The 24,753-nt window shown below is 30.4% G+C and overlaps 6 protein-coding genes and 1 long non-coding RNA gene across 16 annotated transcripts; 3 read left to right on the plus strand and 4 right to left on the minus strand.

Annotated features, from left to right (window-relative positions):
* Window positions 1-112: 112 nt before the first annotated feature.
* On the minus strand, window positions 113-7,512 carry LOC100740575 (xaa-Pro dipeptidase). Its single transcript, XM_003486268.4, has 9 exons — window positions 7,135-7,512; window positions 5,416-5,614; window positions 5,109-5,348; window positions 4,695-4,756; window positions 4,581-4,625; window positions 1,415-1,684; window positions 898-1,342; window positions 607-758; window positions 113-425 (listed from the first exon to the last, which is right to left on the minus strand). The coding sequence occupies exons 1-9, from the start codon at window positions 7,152-7,154 to the stop codon at window positions 383-385; spliced, it is 1,476 nt and encodes a 491-aa protein (XP_003486316.1). The 5' UTR covers window positions 7,155-7,512; the 3' UTR covers window positions 113-382.
* On the minus strand, window positions 1,796-4,574 carry LOC105682187 (FAST kinase domain-containing protein 3, mitochondrial-like). Its single transcript, XM_012395050.3, has one exon. It carries the CDS (start codon window positions 4,067-4,069, stop codon window positions 1,895-1,897), a length of 2,175 nt encoding a protein of 724 aa, XP_012250473.1. The 5' UTR covers window positions 4,070-4,574; the 3' UTR covers window positions 1,796-1,894.
* Window positions 7,513-9,145: 1,633 nt separating the features above from the next.
* Window positions 9,146-12,187, minus strand: LOC100740973 (GSK-3-binding protein). The gene has a single exon (XM_012395025.3). The coding sequence runs from the start codon at window positions 11,639-11,641 to the stop codon at window positions 11,126-11,128; it is 516 nt and encodes a 171-aa protein (XP_012250448.1). The 5' UTR covers window positions 11,642-12,187; the 3' UTR covers window positions 9,146-11,125.
* Window positions 12,188-12,222: 35 nt separating this feature from the next.
* Window positions 12,223-15,549, plus strand: LOC100740696 (bolA-like protein 3). Of its 6 annotated transcripts, none has more exons than XM_003486269.3 (5): window positions 12,223-12,589; window positions 14,179-14,407; window positions 14,653-14,779; window positions 15,098-15,186; window positions 15,254-15,549. In XM_003486269.3, exons 2-5 carry the CDS (start codon window positions 14,366-14,368, stop codon window positions 15,317-15,319), a joined length of 324 nt encoding a protein of 107 aa, XP_003486317.1. In that variant the 5' UTR covers window positions 12,223-12,589; window positions 14,179-14,365; the 3' UTR covers window positions 15,320-15,549. The 6 variants fall into 6 exon arrangements, with proteins under 6 accessions (XP_003486317.1, XP_033174437.1, XP_012250449.1 ...); XM_033318546.1 differs by having other exon boundaries at window positions 12,501-12,589; window positions 14,171-14,407; XM_012395026.3 differs by lacking the exon at window positions 12,223-12,589 and adding an exon at window positions 12,692-12,826.
* A 172-nt stretch (window positions 15,550-15,721) lies between these two features.
* Window positions 15,722-17,905, plus strand: LOC100741293 (putative sodium-coupled neutral amino acid transporter 7). 3 transcript variants are annotated; one of them, XM_003486275.4, is made up of 5 exons: window positions 15,722-15,903; window positions 16,035-16,212; window positions 16,429-16,789; window positions 16,863-17,112; window positions 17,185-17,905. In XM_003486275.4, the coding sequence occupies exons 2-5, from the start codon at window positions 16,107-16,109 to the stop codon at window positions 17,836-17,838; spliced, it is 1,371 nt and encodes a 456-aa protein (XP_003486323.1). In that variant the 5' UTR covers window positions 15,722-15,903; window positions 16,035-16,106; the 3' UTR covers window positions 17,839-17,905. The 3 variants fall into 3 exon arrangements, with proteins under 3 accessions (XP_003486323.1, XP_033174435.1, XP_033174436.1); XM_033318544.1 differs by having other exon boundaries at window positions 15,887-15,903; window positions 15,997-16,212; XM_033318545.1 differs by lacking the exon at window positions 15,722-15,903 and adding an exon at window positions 15,929-15,947.
* Window positions 17,906-18,097: 192 nt separating this feature from the next.
* Window positions 18,098-24,492, minus strand: LOC100741092 (E3 ubiquitin-protein ligase RNF123). Of its 3 annotated transcripts, none has more exons than XM_024364649.2 (12): window positions 23,558-24,492; window positions 23,048-23,217; window positions 22,536-22,675; window positions 22,130-22,452; window positions 21,093-22,061; window positions 20,895-21,022; window positions 20,694-20,797; window positions 19,560-20,626; window positions 19,157-19,485; window positions 18,918-19,083; window positions 18,694-18,840; window positions 18,098-18,621 (listed from the first exon to the last, which is right to left on the minus strand). In XM_024364649.2, the coding sequence occupies exons 3-12, from the start codon at window positions 22,631-22,633 to the stop codon at window positions 18,311-18,313; spliced, it is 3,642 nt and encodes a 1,213-aa protein (XP_024220417.1). In that variant the 5' UTR covers window positions 22,634-22,675; window positions 23,048-23,217; window positions 23,558-24,492; the 3' UTR covers window positions 18,098-18,310. The 3 variants fall into 3 exon arrangements, with proteins under 3 accessions (XP_024220417.1, XP_033174433.1, XP_024220416.1); XM_033318542.1 differs by having other exon boundaries at window positions 22,938-23,217; XM_024364648.2 differs by lacking the exons at window positions 23,048-23,217; window positions 23,558-24,492 and adding exons at window positions 22,759-22,823; window positions 22,938-23,031.
* Window positions 22,563-22,915, plus strand: LOC117151174. The gene is made up of 2 exons (XR_004460907.1): window positions 22,563-22,690; window positions 22,778-22,915. It is a non-coding gene; the product is annotated as an uncharacterized LOC117151174 (long non-coding RNA).
* Window positions 24,493-24,753: the final 261 nt, after the last annotated feature.

Here is a 24,753-nt window from a genome sequence, read left to right on the forward strand (position 1 = left end):
AGATTATTTTCTAATCTATATTAAGTAAATATTTTGCAATATATATTTTGTTTAATAAAAGAAAAGATGCAGTAAAATTTCGTCTGGAAAAATAAAAGTATTGATGAACTGCACTGTATAATAAAGAATATTGTTTTATTTGTTTCTCTTTATATACAATTTATAAAGGCATGACTTAAACCTGTGTGATACTAAATATTGCATTATATGCGCTATAAGAAACGCGTGTAAAAATATTTTATGACGTTATATGACGTATCACAATGGTTCTTATATCATAAGGAACAGAATATGTAAATAGTGTTTCTTCGCACGAAATTCTTCGTTATACAATCGCATATTTTATACGATGTATTCATTGTTTTCTCATATGTAATCAACTTCATTCTTTTCTAGCGGCCATCCATTCTTCTATTTCTTCCACGCTATAATTAAACGGTGTGTTATTGTAAGTTATACTTACATTTTAATTGCAAGTGACGTCAAAAATCGTGCAGATATTAACAAATAAAGTGCGCATAAATATTAGTAAATAATGAATATAATTGTAAGACGAATAATTTAAATATCAGGTAATGTAAATATCAAAATATGCAAGAAACTTACGTGCGTGGCACATCCGTTAAATTTCTTACGCCTGTTTCCGTTATAAGAACATCATCTTCGATTCTAACTCCACCCCAACCACGGAATCTTTTCAATTCTTCAGCAACGATGAATTTTGATTGATTTGGATTTTTCAGTGCTGCATCTAATAACTATATATCAACTATCTTTTTTTATATTGATTGATATGTAAAATTTTGTTAATAATATTGAATCTCTATAGATTCGAAAAACTGTAATATTCAGTACTTTCTTCACATTCTTATAATCTATCATAGTTTTTTTACTTACGCAATCAATAAAATAGCAACCTGGCTCAATTGTCAAAACCATACCAGCTAGTAAAACACGACTGGTTCTCAATTTTCTTAAGCCTGGAGCTGATGAACGTTCAGGATGTCCTGGAAGATATCCACCAACATCATGAACATCTAATCCCATAAGGTGTCCAAGCCCATGAGGCTGAAAAACTTCGTGCAATCCTGCTTTCATCATTTCATCAACATCGCCTACTAACAAACCACCGGTTTTTAATGAAATTAACATAGTTTTATTTGCTAAAAGATGCATATCTGTCCAAAGAACATTAGGCTTTGCAGCATCCATCACTGCATCACGAGCAGCCAACACTGCATTATAGATCATTTTTTGGTCTTCTGTAAATTTTCCATTAACTGGAAAACTACATGTAATATCAGCTGCATATCCACAGTAGTTTCCACCCATGTCAAAAAGGCTTATAGACAAAAAATAATATTTTTTGTAAATAAAATAAATTTCAATTAAAATGTCAGAGATCAAAACTTACCACATATCACCATTATTTATAACTTTATTATTGGGAGCACCAGCATGTCCATAATGTAATATAGATGCATTATGTCCAGATCCACAAATACAAGTATAAGACACATGCCTACAACCTCCTATGGAGTATACATAATGCATAAAAGCTGCTTCTGCTTGAAATTCTGCAAATCCTGGTTTCACCATTTGCATAATAGATTTGTGAGCATCTGAGCTAACTTTAATCACATATTCCAGTACCTTAATTTCTTGTGGAGATTTTATGACACGACTATAAAGAAAAGAAATACATATGTCTTCACATGAAACTTACATCTTATTTTATAATAATATAATTGTCAATAATTATATAAGAAATTATTCATTTTTCATCTATGAAAAATTTTATTCTACACATTATACAATATATTTCATTAGACTACTTTTACAATTTCTATCAAAAATAGAGAAATTTATATTTTATATTTCTGTTACGTATATGTTATACAGAATTTTCTGCAGAATGTAAACTTTTCAACAAATAAGATAACAATTTATTAGATTGATTCCAGAGTTCTTGTATTGTTGCATAATCTAACATCATAACTTTAAAACCTAATTTCTTAATCTGTCTCTTTTTCATTATTTGTGGTCCTATTAAATGTCGCGTATTTCTACAATAATACTCTGGTAAATAAATAAAAACTGCAGTATTCACATTTTTCTCCTGATCTAAATTCAAATGAAATACCGACGTGGATACCATATGCGGATGTATAAGAATATCAAGAATATAGAAATTAATAGGTGGTAGTCTATTCAATATCACATTTTTACTCAATTTTTGTTCTCCCCCTACCAAAGATGCTAATGGTTGATATATCATGTTCACTGCTCTTCTAATTCGAACATCTAAAACTAAAGGTTTCTCTACTCTTCTTAGGGGAAAATGTAAAGATGGATATTCCTTAGACTCTAAAAACATGGTAGCATCTAGTAATTTCAACTTATTTTTTATGCGATTAGAGAATACAGAATGATTTCTCAAATGAATTTTATGCAGTAATTGTGAAATAAATATCTTATCAAAAAATTTAACAGGATATTTTTCCAAATAAGTACAAGAAAGAAGAATATCTAAAGCATCATCTAATTTCAAATCATGAAATTTTACTGATAACACATCATCAAAAGTTTTCCAAAATTCAGTACTATTGGGAGGATGTACGTATAATAATCCAAATGGTGTAAGAATAGAAGACAATGAAGAAGTTGATATATTCATAGCATGTTTCATAAAATATTCCCCACATTCTGATAGGATTCTTTCATTTCTGATTTGCAAATCCTTACAATAATTCATAATTGTAGCTATTAATTTTGAATCATCAATTTGTGATGCTTTAGATTTCAAATAGCCTTGCAAAGTACTTTCTATTCTATCATCAATGTAATCTTTTACATGTAAACTATGTATAAAATTTATTAAATCTTTTTCACTACATGCATTCATGCTTATACTTGCCCACTTACTGGCACTCATTAAACATTTCATTGCAGAAACATCATCATGAAAAGAATCTAGTATTTCTGCAATTTGCGTGCCTGTTAATTTTAACCAACAGTCAGAAAGTTTTCTCTCTAAAATAAGTTTGACCATATTTTTACTTTGATTAAAATACTTTAATACTTTAAATAATGCTACTAATGTATATGTATTAATCTCTTGCTCTTGAAGCAAAATACCAACCCATAAGGTATCTATTGATTTACGGTACTTAGAATCTTTATAAGATGATAAAATCTTTATTAAATTTACTAATTGTGCAGGTGAAAACTCTCCATCTGTTGCTCGACTTAAAGCTTCATCACACATGAAATCTCTATATATATTTCTAGATGGACTAACTTTATCCTTTTTTAGGGTTATCAGCCCCTGAACTATTATTTCAGCATCATTACTATTAATAATTAATTTAATCAATTGTTTCATTATCATATCTCTAGTAGTATTATCAACATCAAACTGCCTATTTCTTTGCATTTTATTAGACTTCTGTTTAAACCAATTATTTTCTAAGTCTATAACTTTTCTTAATCCTTCTAAAGCTACTCTACAATTGATTTCTTGTGAGATCTTGTTGTCTAACGTAGGATAGGCACCATTAGTTGCATTGAACAGTTGTAATCCTTGCAATGCCTCTTCTACATTCAAATCTTTGAAACAGTCAAGATCTGAATAAAATAATATTGCAGTTCCCTCATCTGTTTCTATGTCTATTCTTTGGTTTAATGCTTTGTTTTTCACATTAGTGTTACTTTTGGAACTTGCATTACTTTTAGCTTTAAATGTAAATGGCTCATTCTTCTTAGATATATCAGGAACCTTGTAACAATTATCAATAATAGAAATGCTATTTTGATCTTTATTGTTACATATGGTTTCAATATTTTTGATCTTTCTAACAATTAAAGGCACTTCCTGTATTTCTAATCCCTCTTCTACAAGAATGCTAGTCTGTGTTAGACTTTGTTGTTCAGCATATTTTCCAGAATTGGACTCATAGCTTCGTATAATAAATTTAGTGATCCAAGCAGAGGATTGCATGCTCATACGCATTAAAAATTTTGTCCATACATGACCAGCTAGTATCATCTGCATAAAGCATACAAACATCTAATAAGATTAAGTTTAACAATAATTCCTTCATGTCTTATTTAATGTACCTTCTCCAATTATGAAATGAAAAGATGAAGCAGTATGAAATATCTCTTGCAGAATGCAATAAAATTGTTCTGAATTAAAATAGATATAATGACCAGTATTTATATCTTGAACCTGTTTTCAATGATACTTTCAATTTAACGATTTTATAGAGCCATTATTAAAAGGCTTCATGTGAAAGACTTGTGACAAACTTACAGAAAATAATTATAACGATATATATCGATATAATAAATCGACAATTGCTCAATTTCGATAGCAATTTTTTAAATTTCCATATATCGTGTGAAATTTCGCCAATTTCAATTTGATATATAGTAATTAATTTTTACGTTTTATATGTTCTACCTTCTATATTCTACAATAAAATAAAAATTTCTTCTTTGGAGCCATTTAATTAACTCTTTCGGTCGAATTAACGTATTTTTACCAGACCGCATAATATTAATTTTGTAGCACTTACCATTCACATATTTCAGGATATAAAATTTTATTGTCAACTTTGAACCTATAACACGATAAAATGTAAATAAATAAATTATTTATAATGTAGAAAATATTGAAAACTAGTACTCACTGACTAATGCCATCAAAAGTTGCCTCTTTTGCTTGCAAGCCACTATCACTATTTTGACCATTCTAGAAGTATAATAAAAGAAATAAATATGTTTGCAAACCTAGATTAAGTAAGCTATTCACTAAAAAGAAAACATACGCGTAGGTAGAATCAATAATAATTTTATTCAAAATTATACTATTCGTGATTTTTTCTCTATATATTTTCAAGAACAGTATCGGAAATAATAATTTAATTTTCATATTCTTCTTGACTGTTTTATGGCGAAAAATTGCTATTTAAATTTCAAGTAACTTTTCGCAAGAACTTAGTTACATTTCACTTCCGAGCGATAATAAATTTATTTTTAAATAAAATAGCCCCTAACTAAGTGTATGTAGTCCTTTAAAATATTTATTTTAAATACTAAATTACTAAAGTGAGAAGAAGATTTGCTTGTTTTGATTTCAAAACTTTAGCTATCTCGTCGGTATAATAAGTTTCGTCTACTGCATATCGTTTTTTAAAATCGTCCAAACTATGTAATTTTCCTTCCCAAATTGCATATTCAGGCGGTAATCGTGGCATAAATAAAATGGACGTTCCTGTTGCTAAATCAAGGGCACCATAACATCCTGGCTCTTCAACAGCGAAACACCATTGAAAAAATGACTCCTAACAAAAAAATTACATAAAAAAGATATGTTATATTACTGTACTATATAATTAACGATTTATTTACCTGTCTGAATGGCCAGCATATATCAGTATCATTAAACGGAATCTCAACTCCTCCTTCGAGAATAATAAAAGTGCCTGTAGTTGGTACTTTTGTATTTGAGTTAATGCGTTCGACTAATCTTTTCCGATTGTTTTCAAAAAGGGACATAGGTACTTTTAAAGTAAGATTTCCCCTTTGAAAGCATGATTCTAATCCATTCCTAGAATGATATTTCTATACTTATCAAGTAATAAAAAATACGAAAAAATAAAAGCTTTATTTATTATTACATTAACAAACAATCTAATTTCCAATTTAATAGCAAATAATTTCAGTTCTAATTTATATAAACCTTTCCATCCAATAAAAACATCTTGTATATTACAATATAATATATATTGCTATATATATTATATAGCATATATACAATATAGCATAATGCTATATTGTTCCTTGTAAAATATCTGAACAATAATTAAAGAAGAAAATTAGTAACAACGTTGAAAGTTCTTGTAGGTATAATTTTCTATTAACAATTTAATAATAGCACAGAAATAAATAGGTCGAGTGTTCGATATATCTTTATCATAAAAAAATAATACTAACAATAAGATTATATAGTTATAAAGTACTACATATGAACAAGATAAGCGTTATTCTTATTAGTGAAAATATGCTCTTAGGATAAAGAAATAACTAAAAAATTCAATGAGGATAATTTACTGTTAAATTTATTCAATATACGTACAATTTTTTTACAATCAAAATAATTACGTCACTTCAAAATTTTTTTACCGGTATACAAATTTCTTCGCCCAGTTATAATTGCTACATTTAAAAGTATACATTTTTCAATTTTTATTAAACATTTAAAATTTTGAAAAATACTCCAAAGCAATAAAATTCTAGTTTTATAAGACTTAATACAAAAATCTGTTTTAAAATGATATTAATATCGGTAATCGGTACATAATTATCGATAATTATCTACTTTACATAATCAAAAATTAGTAAAATAAGATCAATGATAAGTAACATTTTATTAAATAGAAATTGTATTTAATATAAGATAAGTAAGTAATCACTGATTAACACTTTTATCTTTTTATTTTTGTATTTTTAGAGATTAAAACATATTTGTTATAGACTGTATTCAGTATTCTCTATAGTATATATAACACTTTATGGGGAATATGTCCAAATATTTAAAAAATTAATATAAGTATAATTGTTATGTTAAATAACAATTTATAATTATATAACTTCAATTATGTATTAAATGTGATATTAGTATTAATGTTTTCATTAGATATAGAATTTGAACATTCTGTATATATGGGTATACCTAGCATCCTTCTTCGCGCATGCGCAGAAGGAAATTGCCTTTAATATAACCTTAAAGTTTGGCAAAATATTGTTGTAAAAATTAGAATTTAACATTACAAACATTATCGTATTTGCTGGAATAAAAGATAGTCGTTATGGTATAATTAATAAAGCAATAAGCAATATAATTGATAGCATTATGTAAAGGTATTATAAGGTACGATAAGGAAACGAGTTGGACAAGAAATGATGCACAAGGGAAAAAAAGTAAACAACAAAGTATTTGGAATACAAAGAACAAATAATTTGTTGCTATCATTATAACAATTATATATTTATATTCAATAACAGTATATCGATTCCTAATTAATATCGAGGATATAATAATAATCAATAAATTGCGTCTATACATACAAATGCGCAGTATCCGCCATATTACTTTCTCATTTGTCGATTTGTTGACAGAACAGTATAGTTTTCTTATGACACTAGTTGAATATATACTTTGTAACGTAAGCAATGACTCATTCAATGTTCAAATTACGAAAATTCCATTGATACTTGTAAAATCACTTTTCACGCAAATGTACGATTCACGACCCACTTTATTATCTTTTATCTGCAACAGTCTAAAGGATCACGTGATGAATTTCAACCGACCAATAATGTTTGCAACTTCCCGCGTAACGACATGGAATGATTGGCCTTTTGTTATCATTGCCAGTCATTACTCATTACATACCTGTATGTTATATATACATGTATTAAATTTATTCTTTATAAAACAACATGAATCTACATCAAATAAAAAGGGCAGTCAAATTTACTATGTTTTAATCAATGTAAATTATTTATCATTCTATATTATATTATTTTAGATCAAACAAATGACTTAACATGTCTTTAACCTTAAAATTTGATTATTTAGCGTCCTATATTTTTAATCAATAATTAAGACGAATCATTGTTAATAAACCTTGGTGATTTTTATATGAGTATAAAACTCACTGTTTTACATAAGTTAAATTAATGTACAAAAATATATCTTTTATCTATGAAAAATGAAAAATATTATTGTACTAACTTATAATAGCAATAAATTGCAGATTTCCTATAATAATTTTTCCCATTTTTCTAACATGCTTCATATAATTTCCTATCTACATATTTTTTCTTTTATAATAATATATCTAATTAACTTTGATTTTTAATAAATAATTTTATTGTACGATTACATGATTCTATGTATACATATTTGCAACTGACTGGCTACTTTAAAATATATATCTTCATTGCTTAAAATTTTGTTTATTAGTTGTGTAATTTTTATCTATAACTGATTTAAGAGAATCGATGAAATATTACGATTTGATATCTAATTTGTTCATGAACTGCTACTTGATTTCGAAGTTCTAATTAAAGACGGATGTCGTAAAACGTCACTGATAACGTACAAGCACGCATATGTATATGTATGTACATATTATTACTCATATATGTCAAAAGGAATAATTTTAACTATAACTATTTATAATCGCGTATATGTTATTTACGTATACCAATTTCCGTTATCATCTATTTCTAAGAGGTGACGCAAATGTTTCAATCCAGCCACGTACAATATTTAAAACGTCAAAAGTTATTTATCGTACAGTTCTTCCCTTTAATTCTATTATATCGATAAAACAATTCAATGTTCTTTATTAACCGTATTTTACGATGCTATCAATGAATATAATAACATAGATGTAAAGAATCATTCCCTTTTGTAATTTTTTACTTTTGCTCCTCGCTATCGACAATATTTCCATTACGTAACATTATCTGTATGTAGAGTAAATATCAAGCACCGGTAAATATAAGTTGATTCCCATAATCTTGTTTAAATGTAACTGAAACACTTTATCGGTATTATTATCTGACCACTATGCTACCATTTATAAATTAAGTTTTGAGTGTTTTTAAGGAAAAATAGAAAATTAAAATTTATTACTGATGTATATTAAAGTTATTTCTATATCACTTTTTATATTACATTATACAAATTTGAAAAAATATGTACTTAGGAATCTTTAAGAATAGAAAATAATTAAATAAAAAGTTCAAATATCTCAAAGATTCTGTTATTTTTTTATTGAAAGATTATCTCGTTTAATCACCGAGGATATTATGATATCCCTGTAATACCTTCACGCATGAAATATGTTTTCCATATATGTATGTACCAAGGTGACTGGATAATTTTCGTAACAAAATTTCTCCGATACTTTTTTATGGCAACAGCACGAGTTAAAATCTACATTACAATATTTGTAATATTAATACATGGCATAAATCTATATAGTAGCTAATAAAAAATACTCAAAACAATAATTTCCTAAAATACAACTCACTGGGTAAAAGAAAATATAAAATAAGACTAGGATGAAATCTTTTACTTGTTTATTTATAATTAAGGTTCGCCGGATGACAAATCCGGCGATCACAACGAGGTATATAACTTCCTTGATTTACACTTTAACGGTGAATTTAAAGACAAATCTCTCATTATCTACACACTCATACCTATGCGAACTCAAATCGTTGCACATACACGCACAAAATACACATCAGGAAGAAACGCGCTAATTCCCCATTCATTCGCTCATACATATGATCACGTGCGTTCATCGGAACTGTGTCTAACGTAATATTTGTAGTTGTGAACTAGTTAACATTTGTACAATATGTAGACATGACACGATATGCGATACCGTGCTTTCATTTTGTCCGGCTCTTATAGGGCGATATATTACAAAATCCACCTTTTACCGGATTTTTCTTCATATCAATTCCGAAATCGTAAACTGAATTATGCTCTACCGTTAAACCGAATACGCATGTGCATCCAATATGCATACAACAAATTTACACGCGCGTACAGCGTTTGTTACGTCGCTAACGATCGATAGTGATAAATAACTATATATGTACTTAATATATGCAGAGCGAATGTAAACCTACCATGTATCAAGCGTGTAAGAAACCCACGTACTCGCGTATATACTTTTGCAACAAAGTCGGTTTACTATCTCTCTTCAACCAAGTCGGCTAAATACTTTCAAACGAACAAAATGGCGATAATTCGTGTGCGCACAATTACAGAACTTAAATTTGAAAGTATACATATACATAATATATATAACTCAAGTAACGAACGCTAGATTGTTGATTCTACCTTAAACAAATACCTCTCGTTCGTTGTGCAGAAAAAAATAAAAAAGAAAAAAATAAATGAGATCACTATCCTTCGAGTTGCGATGCTTCCGCGCGTAAAAAGGCGTTTCTATAATTCGTTGATTGATTTCTCAGATGATTTACATAGTTAACTCCTCTAGTAGTAACTGGACCATAACAACCCGATCAAATCGAGCAAAATTCTTTAACTAATATATCCTATACGCGTGCTCTTTCTCGTATTTCACGCGATTAAAAAAATCCATAATCATAAGATACATATACATATATAACGGAGGTAACACATGAACTTAAATAAGCATTAAATTATTGAATGCTGAATTATTATGCTAACCGATTCACATCAGATCGCACATTAAGTTGCTACTTCTTTCCATTTTTAAATACCTAATTCAAATTAACTACCAGATTACTTTCTATAATTACAAAAAAGGTAATAAACTATCAAAGCAAACAAAAAATTATAAATGTTTTTGTATAAAAAAGATAACAAATAGGTTGCAAACGATTTCGGTAAATTTCAATTGTCAATCACTACTTCCAAAACATCATCTTTCTAGTACCCTGGACGCGAAAGTAGCACTCAGGAACTCTTCCTTTTATCTTTTTTCATTTATTCAAAGAGGGACAAGAATCGCAGTTTTGAAAAAAGATCGGTGAACCTTGTTGTCATGTAAATCGAATCCGAGGGCCCGAATCGAGGCAGCCATGTCTTCCACGTAAGCCTCGTGAGTCGTCGATACAGGCGAGCTTAGCCGAATTTACACGATTCGTGCGTGTGAAACTACTTCGGATAACAACATACCATATTTACAAACACGGCCATGTAAGGCCGTAAGTTCTTGGCTAATTATGTTTACCTCGTTGTACTTTCTTTCGATACGAGCCACACACATATTTCGCTTAACGGGCGAATATGTTCTCGCCTGATAACCCTTTTTTTCTCATGTATGCACATACACAATATATACACACAGAGTACATATATATATATACACACGAGGTATACCAAATGTATAACCGTGGAAAGATACACCAAGGAACAAGAATGACTGTTTTAATAAAGGACACCGAACTTTTTTTCACTTTTGTGTAGTCTAGACACCACAAAAATCTGTTTAAATCTCCATATACCGGTCTCGTATACCGGCCGCACTATAATTCATTTTCACAGCTCAAGTGGTTTGTACACCGGTGGTAACTGTTCGTCCTCCGAATCGTAGAAGTACGGTTTTCTTCGATAAACCGTCGACGATTGTTCGTCATCTTCCTCCTCCTCGGAATTATCCAGATCGACGAGATTCGCTTGAAGTCTCTTCACAGCCTCTTTTATCAAACCACCTTCTCTGAGCAATTCTTGTAAAAGCTCATACGGGTCGTCGTCTCTCGTTGTCGGCCTTTTGTGATGGTGATGATGATGAGCTAAGTGATGACGATGATCGTGGCCACCGGTATTTTTCATGCCGCACATCTCACAGCTACTGGGATCTGCCCAAGACCTCGAAGGTATTTGATATGGTGATGGTCGGTTTTTCTGACTGATGCTAGATTTAGCTTTCAAACTGGATAGTCGAAGGTTCTCTTTGATTTGAGAGACAAGAAGATCGACGTCGCGAGAGAGGAAGTCCTGCGTCGTGTTGGGCACTACCTCGATCAAGTAGGTTGTTTCCTCGGCGCTCGGCATGGCGTAGGTTACTTTCCCCCGTTCACCGGCTACGAGAACAAAAGGACAATGGCACGAATGCCGTGTTTACACCTCCACGTCTGCGATACTGGCGAGCAGCGGCTACAATAAAGCCGCGCTCTCGGCCAACGTGTTATTGTCCTCTCTCTTTCTTTCCCTTTCTCCTTCTCTCTTTTTTTCCTTTCCTTTCGTAAGCAGGCAGAAGGTTCTTCACATTGCACACATCAATACACAAGAAAAATATTTTCCTAGCTTATTGTTTCCGTTTTTTTTTTTTATTTTAATTGTTTCTTAAATATATTGTAATTTCTTTGTCAGAGTAGAATAAACCTTTGAATGATATAGGTAACTGAATTGATTAAGCCTGCCTAGCTTTCCCAGTTAAAGGTGCACTTGATGTTTACGAACATATTTAGAAACGTTCGTGTAAACATAGATGGCCTAAACTAGCAGTCGCGTCTCGTAATCGCATGGAACGCGTGATTCACTGTGTAAATACGCACCATTTATCCTACCCCCTCCTCTCCAAGCCTTTCCTTTTCTCGAATGTTGAACGAATCATCAAGTTTTGCTCGTGCTTTAGTTCGAAGAATTGAATGAACACATCTTCATCGGACACATATATTGGTGTAGTCGGCCACACACACGCACACACGGTGGTTTTAAATTCGTTTGAACGTATATACACGAAAATATTCTTCTTTGTCTATCTCTTTCTTAACTCGATTGGAGTTATTTCAACGTCAACATCGTCTCTTTCTCGATCGTGTTACATTTCGATTCGAGCACACGTTGCACAATAATACACGTTTTGACGCAAGTCTGGCTCCGGCTCTCACACAGCGTGTACGGTTCGGAATCCAGAAATCCACTGACGATTGCAATACCTCCAACAAATAACTGTTTTCGAATAATAAAAGGTCGAAAGTTTACAATTTTGAGTAATTCGTAAGTATAGAGATTAAAAAGGGCACGGCAACGTTCCCTAGAGCTAAAGCGAGCGACCGCTCGTCCGTTAGCCACAAATCTTCTACTCTCTTATTATTGTTTTGGTTCTGACGCGCATGCGCACTTTCCCCCACGCTCGTGTAAACAAACCGTTAACTCGTGAGCTCTAGCGAATCGATAATATCTTTACCACTTCCTTGTTGCACGGTGTCCCCTGCACCCCCCGGGAAACCGTGTGTAAGTGTATATACATATAAGCCTATAAGGTGAAATGATTTCACTTCGTAAATTTTTCGCAACGTATCGTTCGGATTTGGGCTAAGCATGAATTTCGGTGGAAGAAACACGTACACACACATCATTGATTCGTTGCATAGACATATGAAATATAGACTGACATGCTTTATGAAGAGTGTGGTTCTCGTTAAAAAAGAGATAGAGATATATTACGTGGTCTCTTTTTCTCTTTTTAATAGATATTCGTTTTTAATACATAGAAAAAGAAAGAGAGACCTTGTTATTTATCTCTATTTCTTTTTCCACAAGGGCCATTTTCTCAACACGGCATTTGCGGTCTATACTTCTCAAGTCTATGGTTTATTGCATGTATGTATGTACGTAAGTTGTATGTTGCTCCTGGAGCGCTTCAGCTTCGATGAAATAGAAGGATCAGGGGTCGCAGGGCAAAGGGAGGGAGAGGCTGCAATGTACGGATCAAGGTTACACTCGAGTCCGTGTTAATCTACGTCATCCTTTGCCAAGTTTATGGTGCGTGCGCATACGCGCGTGTACTCGATTTCCACTTGCGATATATGTGTTTACGTAAGCATTTATCGGCAACCAGCAAATCATTCATTAGATCTAATCCGCGAAACAACGTAACCTGTTGTGCATCCACTTTCGCAAATTTTCTTCTAATTGGCTGAAAAAAATGACGAAATCGTAGAAAAGATTTCATATACACACCCATTCGTTGATTGCATCATCACGAATATGTATTGGCTCTTGTTACATGTATGATTATTTACTTAACATATGTATCGCAACTATCGCTAATTTGAAAGGAATGACATTTTCTTCTAATATATCTGCTAGTTTCATTTAGAGATTAGGCGATACAATGTTTCTTCAAGTATCAATGCCAATGAAAGATTGTTTATTTGGATGTGTAGATGAAAATGATGATGTCGGTTGTGATATAACGTTCGGTAAAAATAGCTTGTAATTTTTGTTATGAAAGGTGGGTTAGTCGGTAATAAATAGATTAACCTCGCTTTTTATGAAATCAATATTTATCGATCGAAAAATCATTCATCAATTTTGGCTATATTTTATATTTTTGATCTATTGTTGCATAATTCAGTTTTCACTATTTGAAGCTTTTTATGTACAAATTTACTGAATAATATCATTAATAAAATTTTTGTTAAATGAAATAACACCAAATGTAATGAATTTGTGATAATAATTTTCAATTGATGTCAATTTAATATTCGATTCACGTATTCCATGTATGAGTAAAAGTAAAAAATATATGTATGTATTTTTATATTGTTTAATGCGCTTTTCTTTTTTTTACAGTGTTCTAGAATTAAGTAGATGGCGCCATCTTAACTTTATATTTAGGAATCAGCTGATCGAGTGAAATATTAATGCTTATGTACTCTCAGTTGACTACCATTTCATTTGACTGTTTTCAACGAAAAGCTGTCATTCATTGGATCATAAACAGAAAAACAAACGAGGTTTAAACGAACCCGATCTATCGTAATAACTATGTTCGGTCGTGTGTTTATGTCAAATTTTCGTAATATTTCGGTAGGTACAAACACACTTCTCATATAAGTGTACGTTTACTATCGAGCAAATTGTTCTATAATTGAAGAAACTTTATGATAGCTACCATTCCCTCTTAACATGCCAAAATCAGCTCGTTAAATACTTATTATTCACGTTTGAAGAAATTCCTAATATTCATATTTTCATATTTCCTTTCTCTTTAAAAGAGAGAAATAAAAAACTTTTGAAGAATGCGTAAGATGAATAAAATGAAAGTTTTGCAGCTTCTATCGAGGGTATGGAATGGACCCAACAGGGCATTGGCTGGTAGAAATGCTGAACAAAAAATGATATCAATTCTAAGAAACAAATTTCCTCAAGCTAAACTTATAGAAGTTAATGATGTCTCAGGTAAAATGATTGTGAAAAAAAAGTAAATTATGGTATATTTTTATTGCGACAATGTAATAGAATATGTAATAGAACACTGATGCTTTTTGAAAAAAGTTATCTTGATCATTATTAAGGAATAAAGACTTAAGAATGATTTGTCTAATATAGAAATATGAAAGAAACGTTAATTTCATTCATTTAAGATTCTATATTATTTATTTTTAATTTAATATTTTTGATTTAAAAATATCTTGCTTCTAAAAATTTTAAAGATATTCTTTTTATCTTTAAAATTTTTTTAAAGCTTGAAGGAATGTATATATTTTATTATTGCAGGAGGATGTGGTGCAATGTTTGAAATAAATGTTATTGCACCAGAATTCAAAGGATTGAACACTATTAAGCAGCATCGATTAATTAATGATGTAAGAAACATTATTGAAAAGATATTGTTGCACCATTGACTTTTTTTTATTGTAATTATTTCCACAGGCCCTTAAAGAAGAGATTAAGGATATGCATGGAGTAAGAATATATACAAGCGTTCCTGAAGCTTAGATTATTTGTAATTTTTTACGAAACTATTTCTTATATCATGTAAATGTATGACTGAACTGTATAAAGTCTTGTAAATTTTGCATATAAATATTCATATATACATCTAGCAATATTTATTTGTATTCACATATATATAAAATTCAATGTTTATTTAAAGGATTTTAATAATATGAATCATCTATATGCATAATAGAAATGTGTACAATAAATGACTAACATAATTAAATAGATTTTATTTTTCTATATATTATTTTACTCATTCATTCAATTTTATAAAATTTGATATTTTGTTCCCATCATGTTATCTTAAATAAACATTTTCTTATAAAATATAAAATATTAAAAATAACATATTATATTATTACAATTATAAAATAACACACTTTATTATTTTTAAATATATTAGACTGTCAATTGACTTTAAATAAGAAAGAATGTCTAAAGTACTATAATTTATCATCTAACAAGTTTTCAAATTTAGTAGTAAGTTTAATCAAAGTTAACACGGCGACATCACGCGGATTCAATCGGCAATTCCAAGTCGGAAGGTTTAAAGTTCACCGATAGATCATAATTGAAACAAAGTATGTACTTGTAAAATATTTCTTAAAACAACAATGTTATTAAAGTAACGAACATAATTTTATTTTCTAACGAACTTTGATCTAATTATCTAGTCATAGATATTGCTGATAAATTTTCTGTTTACTCGAAGAAATGCATTATCCCAGATAAAAGTTGGATAGTTTATTAGTCAGGAATAACCATTCAGATTGCAAACATCATCATGAATTGTTTAATAGGGGATACGGAACGACTTATTACCAATGATATGTTATTATGTACTGCACCAAGTCCTTCGTCTATTCCTAATGCTGAAAATGCTCGATCAGGTATTATGTTTATTATTTTACTTTATAATACAGTTTCTAATTTTTCTTCAAACATAAATAAGACACATCTGTCATTGATTTTTTGTAATAATTCTAATTTATCTACTATGTATATGTCAAAATAATGTACGATAGTAAATTTTGCTTATATATTTAAGCATTTAAGGAAATGAAATGTATTGCATATTTTTTATTAATTGTTTGTAATATTTGCAGGAACCAGCATATTAAGTACAATTTTTCTAATTGTGAATGCCACCTTAGGAGCTGGTCTTTTAAATTTCCCACAAGCCTTTGATAGAGCTGGAGGATTGGTCAGTTCTATTAACGTGCAACTTGTTGCGCTCATCTTTATTACTGCTACACTTGTCATTTTAGCCAATTGCAGTGACATTACAAATACCTGCACTATGCAAGATATGTTTGCTAATTTTTATGGACAAAGATCATTGTTTCTATGTGCACTTTGTATTGTGATATATAGTTTTGGATGTTGCTTAACATTTTTAATAATTATTGGTGACCAGTTTGATAGAATTCTGGCAACATACTATGGACTTGATTATTGTTATACATGGTAAATGAAAGTATATATTGGAATATTTTTGTATTAATATTACTGTTTTTTATTAACTAATTTAATATTTTAGGTATATGTCCAGAACATTTGTCACAACTGTGACGTGTAGTTTATTTATACTGCCTTTATGCTTTTTTAAAGGATTGGATGTTCTAAGCTATGCTAGTTCTATTGGTTGCATAACTATTTTATATGTAATAGCATTAATAGTCTATAAATATTTTACAAATACTGTGTATCCCATTAATTCTATGAAAATATGGCCAGACAACGAATATGAGGCACTTCAAATAATTCCAATAATTTGTTTCGCATACCAGGTATCCTATTTTTAAGAATGTTGTGGTTTTAACTCGTTGCTTCACTCTTACAAATGATTTTTATATTTGCAGAGTCATATGACAGCAATACCAATGTATGCTTGTATGAAAGAACGCAATCTTAAAAAATTTACATTATGTGCTATAGTAAGCATGATTATTTGTTTTACTGCTTACACAGTGGTTGGTGTTTTTGGATATGCGACATTTGGAGCTGGAAAAGTGCCCAGTGATATTCTTCAAGGCTATGCAGACAAAAGTATAATTCTCACTTTAGGGATTATATTCATAGCAATCAAAAATTTTACTACATATCCAATTGTCTTGTATTGTGGTCGTGATGCGCTTCTAAGTCTTTTAGGAATGGACAGTAACTCTATTAAATTTAGAGTTTTTATTACATTGATCTGGTATATACTGTCTTTAGTAATTGCGGTACTAGTACCAGATATTTCACCAGTTATTAATTTTCTGGGTGCGTTGTCAGCAGCTTTTATGTTTATCTTCCCAGGCATTTGCCTATTTCAGAGTACACTTTTGAAAGATTCGGAACTACATTTAAATAAAGATCGACTGTTAATATTTTTTGCAATTTTCATTACTGCGCTTGGTGCGTTTATATCTGGTGTTATACTTACAGAAGCAACAGAAGATTTGAATATAAAACCTAACAAAAGTTCATTAGTAACTGGATTTAGACAGTTGAAAGAAAATCTATGTACTTAGTATATCTTATATGATTTGAGGTTGTGAAATATTTTACACAAGAAAAATTTGTGTAAACTACTAATAAGCAAAAGAAAAAATGTCATAAATGCTCGTATAATAATTTTATCATAATGTCCTGTGATTTATAACTGTTATAATTTAGCTAAATATTTTAATATTCTCTGATAGATTGTATTAATTATAATAGGAAACAGGAAAGACTGATACATACGCAAATATAATGGTATGTTTGTTATATTATGGCAGAAAATCTATATAAAGACTAAAATTTATAATTTTTTTATTTTTGTACTGCATTCATAAATCTTTAAGACAGAATGATAGAAAATAATATTAAATAAATAAAATTTTATATAACATTTTATACAATTTGTTTACTTTTCTCCAGAATCTATCATAGCTTTTACAAGAAATTTATTTTTATAATTACTTTCACGATTATGTTATACTGTCAACACGTTGTCATGGATTATTTCGAGGACGTAATTTCGTTACTAAAATCGTGTAACACGTTGCTGGAAAGGTCTATGACTTTCTCGATCGTAACTTTACAAAAAAAGCATGATCTACTGTTTAAGAGATGTCGGTCGATACAAATACGACATGTTTGGTGATTACAAGGTTTAAAAGTTACTGCTATAGGTTGTGCATAGCATATTGTGCAAATATCACCATTATCGCTTGAAATTTTTGAGTTTGGTAAAATAGCACGACACTCGTCTAAATATTCTATCATACCTTTCACTTTTTCAATTTCTTCTTCCGTTACGTCATTTTTATCTACAAAAATTTAATTTAGAAAGTTATGCGATAATTTTTTATATATCATACTATATATTTATTTATACTTACAATTTGAAAAAGAAAATCTTTTTATATTTCTTCCTTGCTTATCTTCAACTTTTAAATCTCCTAGCAAGAAATAAAGAGTGCTCATTTGAAAACTCGGCTCTATCAATAGGGTTTGAGTAATCCTTGGTACTTCTGCTATGGGTTTTGCTAATAAAATTCATATTTTTCTTACTCTGAATTCTGTCTATATACCTTCTTTACTTGTAATTAAAAATTATACTTACATTTAGAGTTGATCATATCATCATTCAGTAATGCCAACAAAATACCTGTAACTGCTGCTAGTATTGGGTAGTGGTCCACCGACTCTAAATCTGGGATTTCCAATAACACAACATGTTGGAAGCAACTAGTTTGTGAGCTAATTCTATTTAAAATTTGACAAAGTAACTAAAAATAATAATGTAATGATAATTATATGTTAAGTAAAGTATAAAGACATTAATAACATAGAAACATGTACTTGGCACAATCTAAACAACAGATTTTCACTGAAAGACTGTGGTGAATTATTGAAGATATCCGGAATCACAGTGATGATCATTTCCAAAACTCTCAATAGCGAAATCGTTAAGTCGAAACATGTGGCGCAAATTTTTAGCTGTCTAGATTCAATGAAGACTCTTTCGGGCCTGGATGAAACATTGTGAATCTCTTGAACCATTCCAATAAACTCGGAGAAAGTCCAATTCAGCAAATTTAGTAAAGAATTTAACAACGCTGTCGTGTCTTGAAGATTTTTCAATAATACATCCCTTACGTGGCCTTGGTACACAATGGACGGACATGGCTCTAAAGAACAGAGACTAGTAAGCTCGTTGATTGTCCAATTTTTAAGGCATTTACTGAAAACAAAAATTACGTACTTCTAGGTTGAGAAATTGATTCTTGTTGATAAGATTTTGGTCCGACTCTTTTCAAAAGATGTGGGCTTCTTTCATATCGAAAGGCAAAGCCATTACCTTGCCAAAATCTGACTAAAATCCAATTTGACTCTGCCCATGCCCTGTTTTCGTATGATTTCAATAAGTTCGTGACAAGTTTTATTCGACTCTCTTCTGGTACACTTTCCATAGCTTCTAATGTAAGTGGATTGAACACGAATCCAGCTAGTGTCAAAAGTAACGTACTTTTAGAATCTACGTTTACTATACGAGAGTCCATAAAATGATCACAAAGAAATTTAGCTGTGTTCAAAAACATTTGTTGGTAATCTGGAATTTGTTCAATACGTGCTGTTGGATGCATATGATTTCGTAAACCAACACACAAGTCGGCTAATGCTTCTATGTAAAAGTCCGGGACAAAACTAAACATGTTTCCTTCTAAGCTGGCGTTTGTCAAAGTCAACGTGATCACTTTTAGAAGCCATGCTAGTTGTGATTGTTTCTCCTTTGAATAAACAGCAGCACGAATCCACGCCATATGTCTTCCCTGCTCTATTAACTTAGCATTGAAAACATTAATGGATCTGAGTAATTCTTGTTCGATTGACACAGATTCAAGCTTCTCTTTCTGTTTAACTTCTTCTAGTCGTATTTTTATATTTTGATTGGCAGAAATATATTCTAACATGCTATTCCTAAGAAGAGCCGCTTTTGCCAATGGCTTCTTTGCTACTAGATGGTAAAATAAAATAATACTATCGAGTAATTCAAGCAAAGATGTAGTTGGATCTGCAGTGTTCATGGGTAATGATGTTGTATCAAGGATTATTGATCTTCCTTGATCTAGTGAATTCATGTTGTTCACTCGAACAAGTGCCATCCTATATGAATGAGATGTATCTTGAGTTTGATCCATTGTAACAATTGTTTGGTGTTCAGATCCTAACAGTTGTATTAGTTCACCTCTGTGCATCTTGTTCAAATGAGACACTAATCCACCCAATCTTTCGATTCTAGAGTAGTCGATTGATCCATCGTAAAATACCCTGTTCATTCCAATTTATGAAAAAAAAGATGTTATTAATATTGAAAGTATATTGAATAAAATTTTACCTGGGAGGCACATAAACAGGTGATGTTCCAACTTCGGCATCCCATAAAATTTTGAATGCAATCAGAAGTCGATAAATACAACAAAGAGTAATCGGTGCCGGATTCTGAAGTTATTGATTATTATCTGTAGAAATACTGACCAAAGACATAATGCTAAACAAAATAGTTTAATTATCGAAAGTTTAATAGTTCGTTACTTACACTACTTGCTATAGGAACAAAACGCTTAAATTTTCTTAAAAATATAGTTCTTGAAGTTGGTCTTTTTTCATTACCATCAGAATTATCAAGAAGAATTATTAAAAATTGTACTTGTAATGTTTCTAGTTCTGTAAAATATAAATTATAAATAAAAAATATTAAAAATTATACAACAAAAACGCTTAAAATTGACTGTACCAGAGATTGTAGTTTTAATTTGTTGACAAGCTTCTAAGTAACTTTTTTTATTAGCTTCAACTGTTAAATCTACAGGATCTGTTTCCCACCATACATTACTAACTATGTCAATCAGTCCTTTTTTATCTGGTGGTTTAACATTCAAGAAATTTGGAAGCCTTACTTGATCAAAGAGTAAATGTTGCAATAAATACTGACGCGTTGATACATGTTGACAAAGCTTCGTTAGAAGAAGCAAGTTCTTACACTGATCAGAATATTCAACTAAATAAGATACATGTCTGAATGCAGACAGTAAAAAAACGACAATAGTTTCTAAACATATCCTGAGTTCATGCTCTTCAAGAAATGTCCATAATAAATCTAAACATGTTGACAATAAAGAAGTTTCTGGTTTCGAAAGATGTCTTATAAAAGGAACCACAATATATTCCGTAACATATGGCATTGAAACTAAAGGTCCTATATGTTTTAAAACGCAATTTGAAAGACACATTAAATAGGTCTGTACATTCATATCTTCATTATGTAACTTTTCTTTGTGTATAATCTCTTTGCTTATATCACTCTCTTTGTTCATATTTTGTCTTGTATCTATCTGTTCTGTTATTTTTAAAAACCATTTGAATAAAAGTACAGCTTGATGTATTTCTTGTTTTGGAATTGCTTGTAATGGCTCATATCCTTCTAAAGGATAGTGCATTGGTGTGGATCCAAAATTGGCTGTTAAACCTTCTTTTAGTGCAAGACTTACTGTTGGAAAATATGCAAAACCAGCACCCATTGATATATTTTCAAAAGCTCGTCCAAGACATCTACCATTTCTATAAAAATCAACATTTCCATTATCTAAGTCTAATGCACATCCAATAATGTCTCCTGTATGCCATGGTTCTCCATATGTAAACGTAGCTGCATTCCATTTTCTAACACGGTTTCCATCATAAGCATATGAATTAATGGTATCTCCTAATAAAGATACATTCTATAAGATAGAGTTAAATTCTTAAATTGTATTATCAGAAATATCAACATACCAACACCAGATTCTTGAGTGAATGTACAATTAACTGTACTCCAACCAATTTGCATGAGACCTTTGGTTCCAAGTTGAACTTCGTACATCCATTTTCCTTGATATACCGCTGTATTTGCTCTCATTGTGCTAAAATTACTTCTGCCATTAAGAGTGAGCTTATCAGGAGAAATTGAGAATAATCCTAGACGTGATGTTATGTCAAATCTGACAACATTTGGTCCAATTCTGCCAATTCTTTTGTCTTCTACATTTTTCTCTGGAGCATCTTTTAAAAGAGCACTTTCAATGTACCTATTTGTTAAATCTAAGCTATGAGCTACCCTAAAATGTTAATACATATATTTCAAAAACTATTAACTATGATAAATTAATACATAAATAAATCGATCGAGTAGTAAAAATACCTTGATGATTTTTCACTTTCATTGCCAGATTTTCTATCAGTAGATTCTAAGAGTATATCTGACCCAAAAATGTCTCTCACTATTTCATCAATTTCCATGTTTGAAAATATTTATTGTGTATCGGCATTGAAACCATTAAACTGGAATAAGTTCAAGTATGAAATACAAGGATCAACATTGTATTTTCAATAACTTTTCGAAGTTGTAATTATCAAAAACTAACCACATCTTTTTTACCGAAGGGAAAACCGAGAGGGACACATAATATCAAAAACGAAACAATTGAATCTGATAAAAGTATGAGGACGTGAATGTTAATACTCGATACTGATTTGTTGAGAAATTTTTTCAGGCTTTTCGTTAATAAACATGCATACGCATGGAATACAATGTCATCTTTACCTTTTCGCAAAGAACATGTATGTAGTTATTTACGAAAGCTGACATCAGCTGATTTATCAGCCGTCCTTATGTATTTAATTATGTATTCTTATTGACCATTAGTCACTCACTCATCAGGTGTAAATACTGCATTTCTCCATTTAAATTTCGCGCGCTCTATAAACATCGATGCACAGGAAACAGTAGTTTTGATACGTTTTTTTTACATTTAACAAAGAAAATCTTATGTAAATGTTCATTTAAGTTATTGCATTCAACGTGCAGGATACTTGTAAAAGGCCTGCCAAAAATAAATGATTTATTACCTGTTTTTTCACATTTTTCATTAGTTTTATACTTTTATTTCAAGTTAGCTTTCAATGATCACCTAATGGTTCTTGATTGCACTGGAACAAGTAACTGGAAAAATTATAATTTTTAACACGACCAAAAATATTTTTTATCAGGAAAAATAATTCGAATAATATTAAAAAATTATGGACATGTTAAATTTCTTCCAAAGCGATGCATAAAGTTTCTTTAAAATTGCAGTCATAATTCAAAGTTATCATTAAACTAAAATTCAGGGACTCTTTCCTAATAATAAAAACAAAAGAACAAGCACTAAGAAATTTACTCACCGCAATACCTATAAAAGTTACACAAATTTAGATTTGGGAATATGATTAGGTTTTGTTGCAGAAATGGTCACAATGCAGCCTGCAAGTTTTTTTTATTGAAGTTAATATCAGTAACCGTAACGGAAAAATAGTCAAATTAGGCTCCTGTATCTGTACGATGGGGCAAATTGACATAAATACGTAACAACATTAAATTACACGTTAAATTACACTGAATTCTCATGGGGCTAACAATTCAACATGAGAGTAGTTATACAAAAGAAAACGATTGTAAAAGCGCAACTCTCACTATGTATGAACTATGTATATAAAAACGAACGCACCGTTAAGAAAACTAAAGTTTTAGCTTTGTGTTCGTTCAACAAATATTATGATACAATCAGAAAAATGGGGAAAGGGGGAAGGCAATAATCCATTGGCTTTGGTATTTTTCTTATTGCGGTGGGTATAATGTGATAATATTTCGTACTAATATTTGATCAGTAACTATAAAGAGTATTATGTTAATCAATCTTAATTGAATTTGCATCACTCGTTACTTTATGGATCACGATTGTTTATAACGCGTCCCATTAGTTTTCCACTCAAAGTATAATTCGTAGAATGCTTGCACAGAGTATCAAGTATACTGTATGCATATTACTTCGATAAACGAGTACAATGATTTTTTTTCGATTTTTTTTCCTTTTTTTTTAAATTGGTTATAGGGAAGAAGGGCATGAATACATCGAGGTGTTACATCGCTTTCTTCTGATTTCGTTGAATTTTTTTTGTCATAGTAGAATTATTGGTACATATCTAGAACTGACGTCGAATTGTTTAAATACTCGTGCATTATTGTACACTTACTATTCTCGAATATATCGAACATCATTGTCGTTATAATTCTTATTAAAGACATGTTACTAATGTTTAATGATAATAATAATAATAATAATAGTAATATTAATAATAATATTAATAATAATAATAATAATAATAATAATAATAATAATAATAGCTCGGGATTTAAATCCCGAAATCATCTCACTCATTCTTCTTAAGAAACTAATTCCTAAAAAAGATTCTAGTTCTTTTTTTCTTGTTTTGTTTAAAACTCATACTTACTCGCGTGCGTTTTTAAAGGAACATCAAATACGTTTGTTGCAAACATTATACTGATAACACGTTGAGAAGAAATATTCTTTGCAATAAAT

This window comes from Bombus impatiens, unplaced genomic scaffold (assembly GCF_000188095.3).
Source record: "Bombus impatiens unplaced genomic scaffold, BIMP_2.2 scf_0102, whole genome shotgun sequence".
Taxonomy (NCBI): domain Eukaryota; kingdom Metazoa; phylum Arthropoda; class Insecta; order Hymenoptera; family Apidae; genus Bombus; species Bombus impatiens.

What these genes read in the sequence shown, in the direction of transcription:
- LOC105682187 (XM_012395050.3), bottom strand. Translation starts at nt 4,069, where the DNA reads ATGTTTGTATGCTTTATGCAGATGATACTAGCTGGTCATGTATGGACA.
- LOC100740575 (XM_003486268.4), bottom strand. Translation starts at nt 7,154, where the DNA reads ATGGCGGATACTGCGCATTT. An exon ending in ATGGCGGATACTGCGCATTT is followed by an intron (nt 5,615 to 7,134) that starts GTATGTATAGAC and finishes ATATCATTCTAG; the next exon opens with GAATGGATTAGAATCATGCT. An exon ending in ATAAATAATGGTGATATGTG is followed by an intron (nt 1,343 to 1,414) that starts GTAAGTTTTGAT and finishes TTTGTCTATAAG; the next exon opens with CCTTTTTGACATGGGTGGAA.
- LOC100740973 (XM_012395025.3), bottom strand. Translation starts at nt 11,641, where the DNA reads ATGCCGAGCGCCGAGGAAACAACCTACTTGATCGAGGTAGTGCCCAAC.
- LOC100740696 (XM_003486269.3), top strand. Translation starts at nt 14,366, where the DNA reads ATGTTCGGTCGTGTGTTTATGTCAAATTTTCGTAATATTTCG. An exon ending in AGAAGTTAATGATGTCTCAG is followed by an intron (nt 14,780 to 15,097) that starts GTAAAATGATTG and finishes TTATTATTGCAG; the next exon opens with GAGGATGTGGTGCAATGTTT. An exon ending in AGCATCGATTAATTAATGAT is followed by an intron (nt 15,187 to 15,253) that starts GTAAGAAACATT and finishes TTATTTCCACAG; the next exon opens with GCCCTTAAAGAAGAGATTAA.
- LOC100741293 (XM_003486275.4), top strand. Translation starts at nt 16,107, where the DNA reads ATGAATTGTTTAATAGGGGATACGGAACGACTTATTACCAATGATATG. An exon ending in CTTGATTATTGTTATACATG is followed by an intron (nt 16,790 to 16,862) that starts GTAAATGAAAGT and finishes TTAATATTTTAG; the next exon opens with GTATATGTCCAGAACATTTG. An exon ending in TAATTTGTTTCGCATACCAG is followed by an intron (nt 17,113 to 17,184) that starts GTATCCTATTTT and finishes TTATATTTGCAG; the next exon opens with AGTCATATGACAGCAATACC.
- LOC100741092 (XM_024364649.2), bottom strand. Translation starts at nt 22,633, where the DNA reads ATGGAAATTGATGAAATAGTGAGAGACATTTTTGGGTCAGATATACTC. An exon ending in CACTCAAGAATCTGGTGTTG is followed by an intron (nt 22,062 to 22,129) that starts GTATGTTGATAT and finishes TATCTTTATTAG; the next exon opens with GAGATACCATTAATTCATAT. An exon ending in TGTTGTTTAGATTGTGCCAA is followed by an intron (nt 19,084 to 19,156) that starts GTACATGTTTCT and finishes TATTATTTTTAG; the next exon opens with TTACTTTGTCAAATTTTAAA.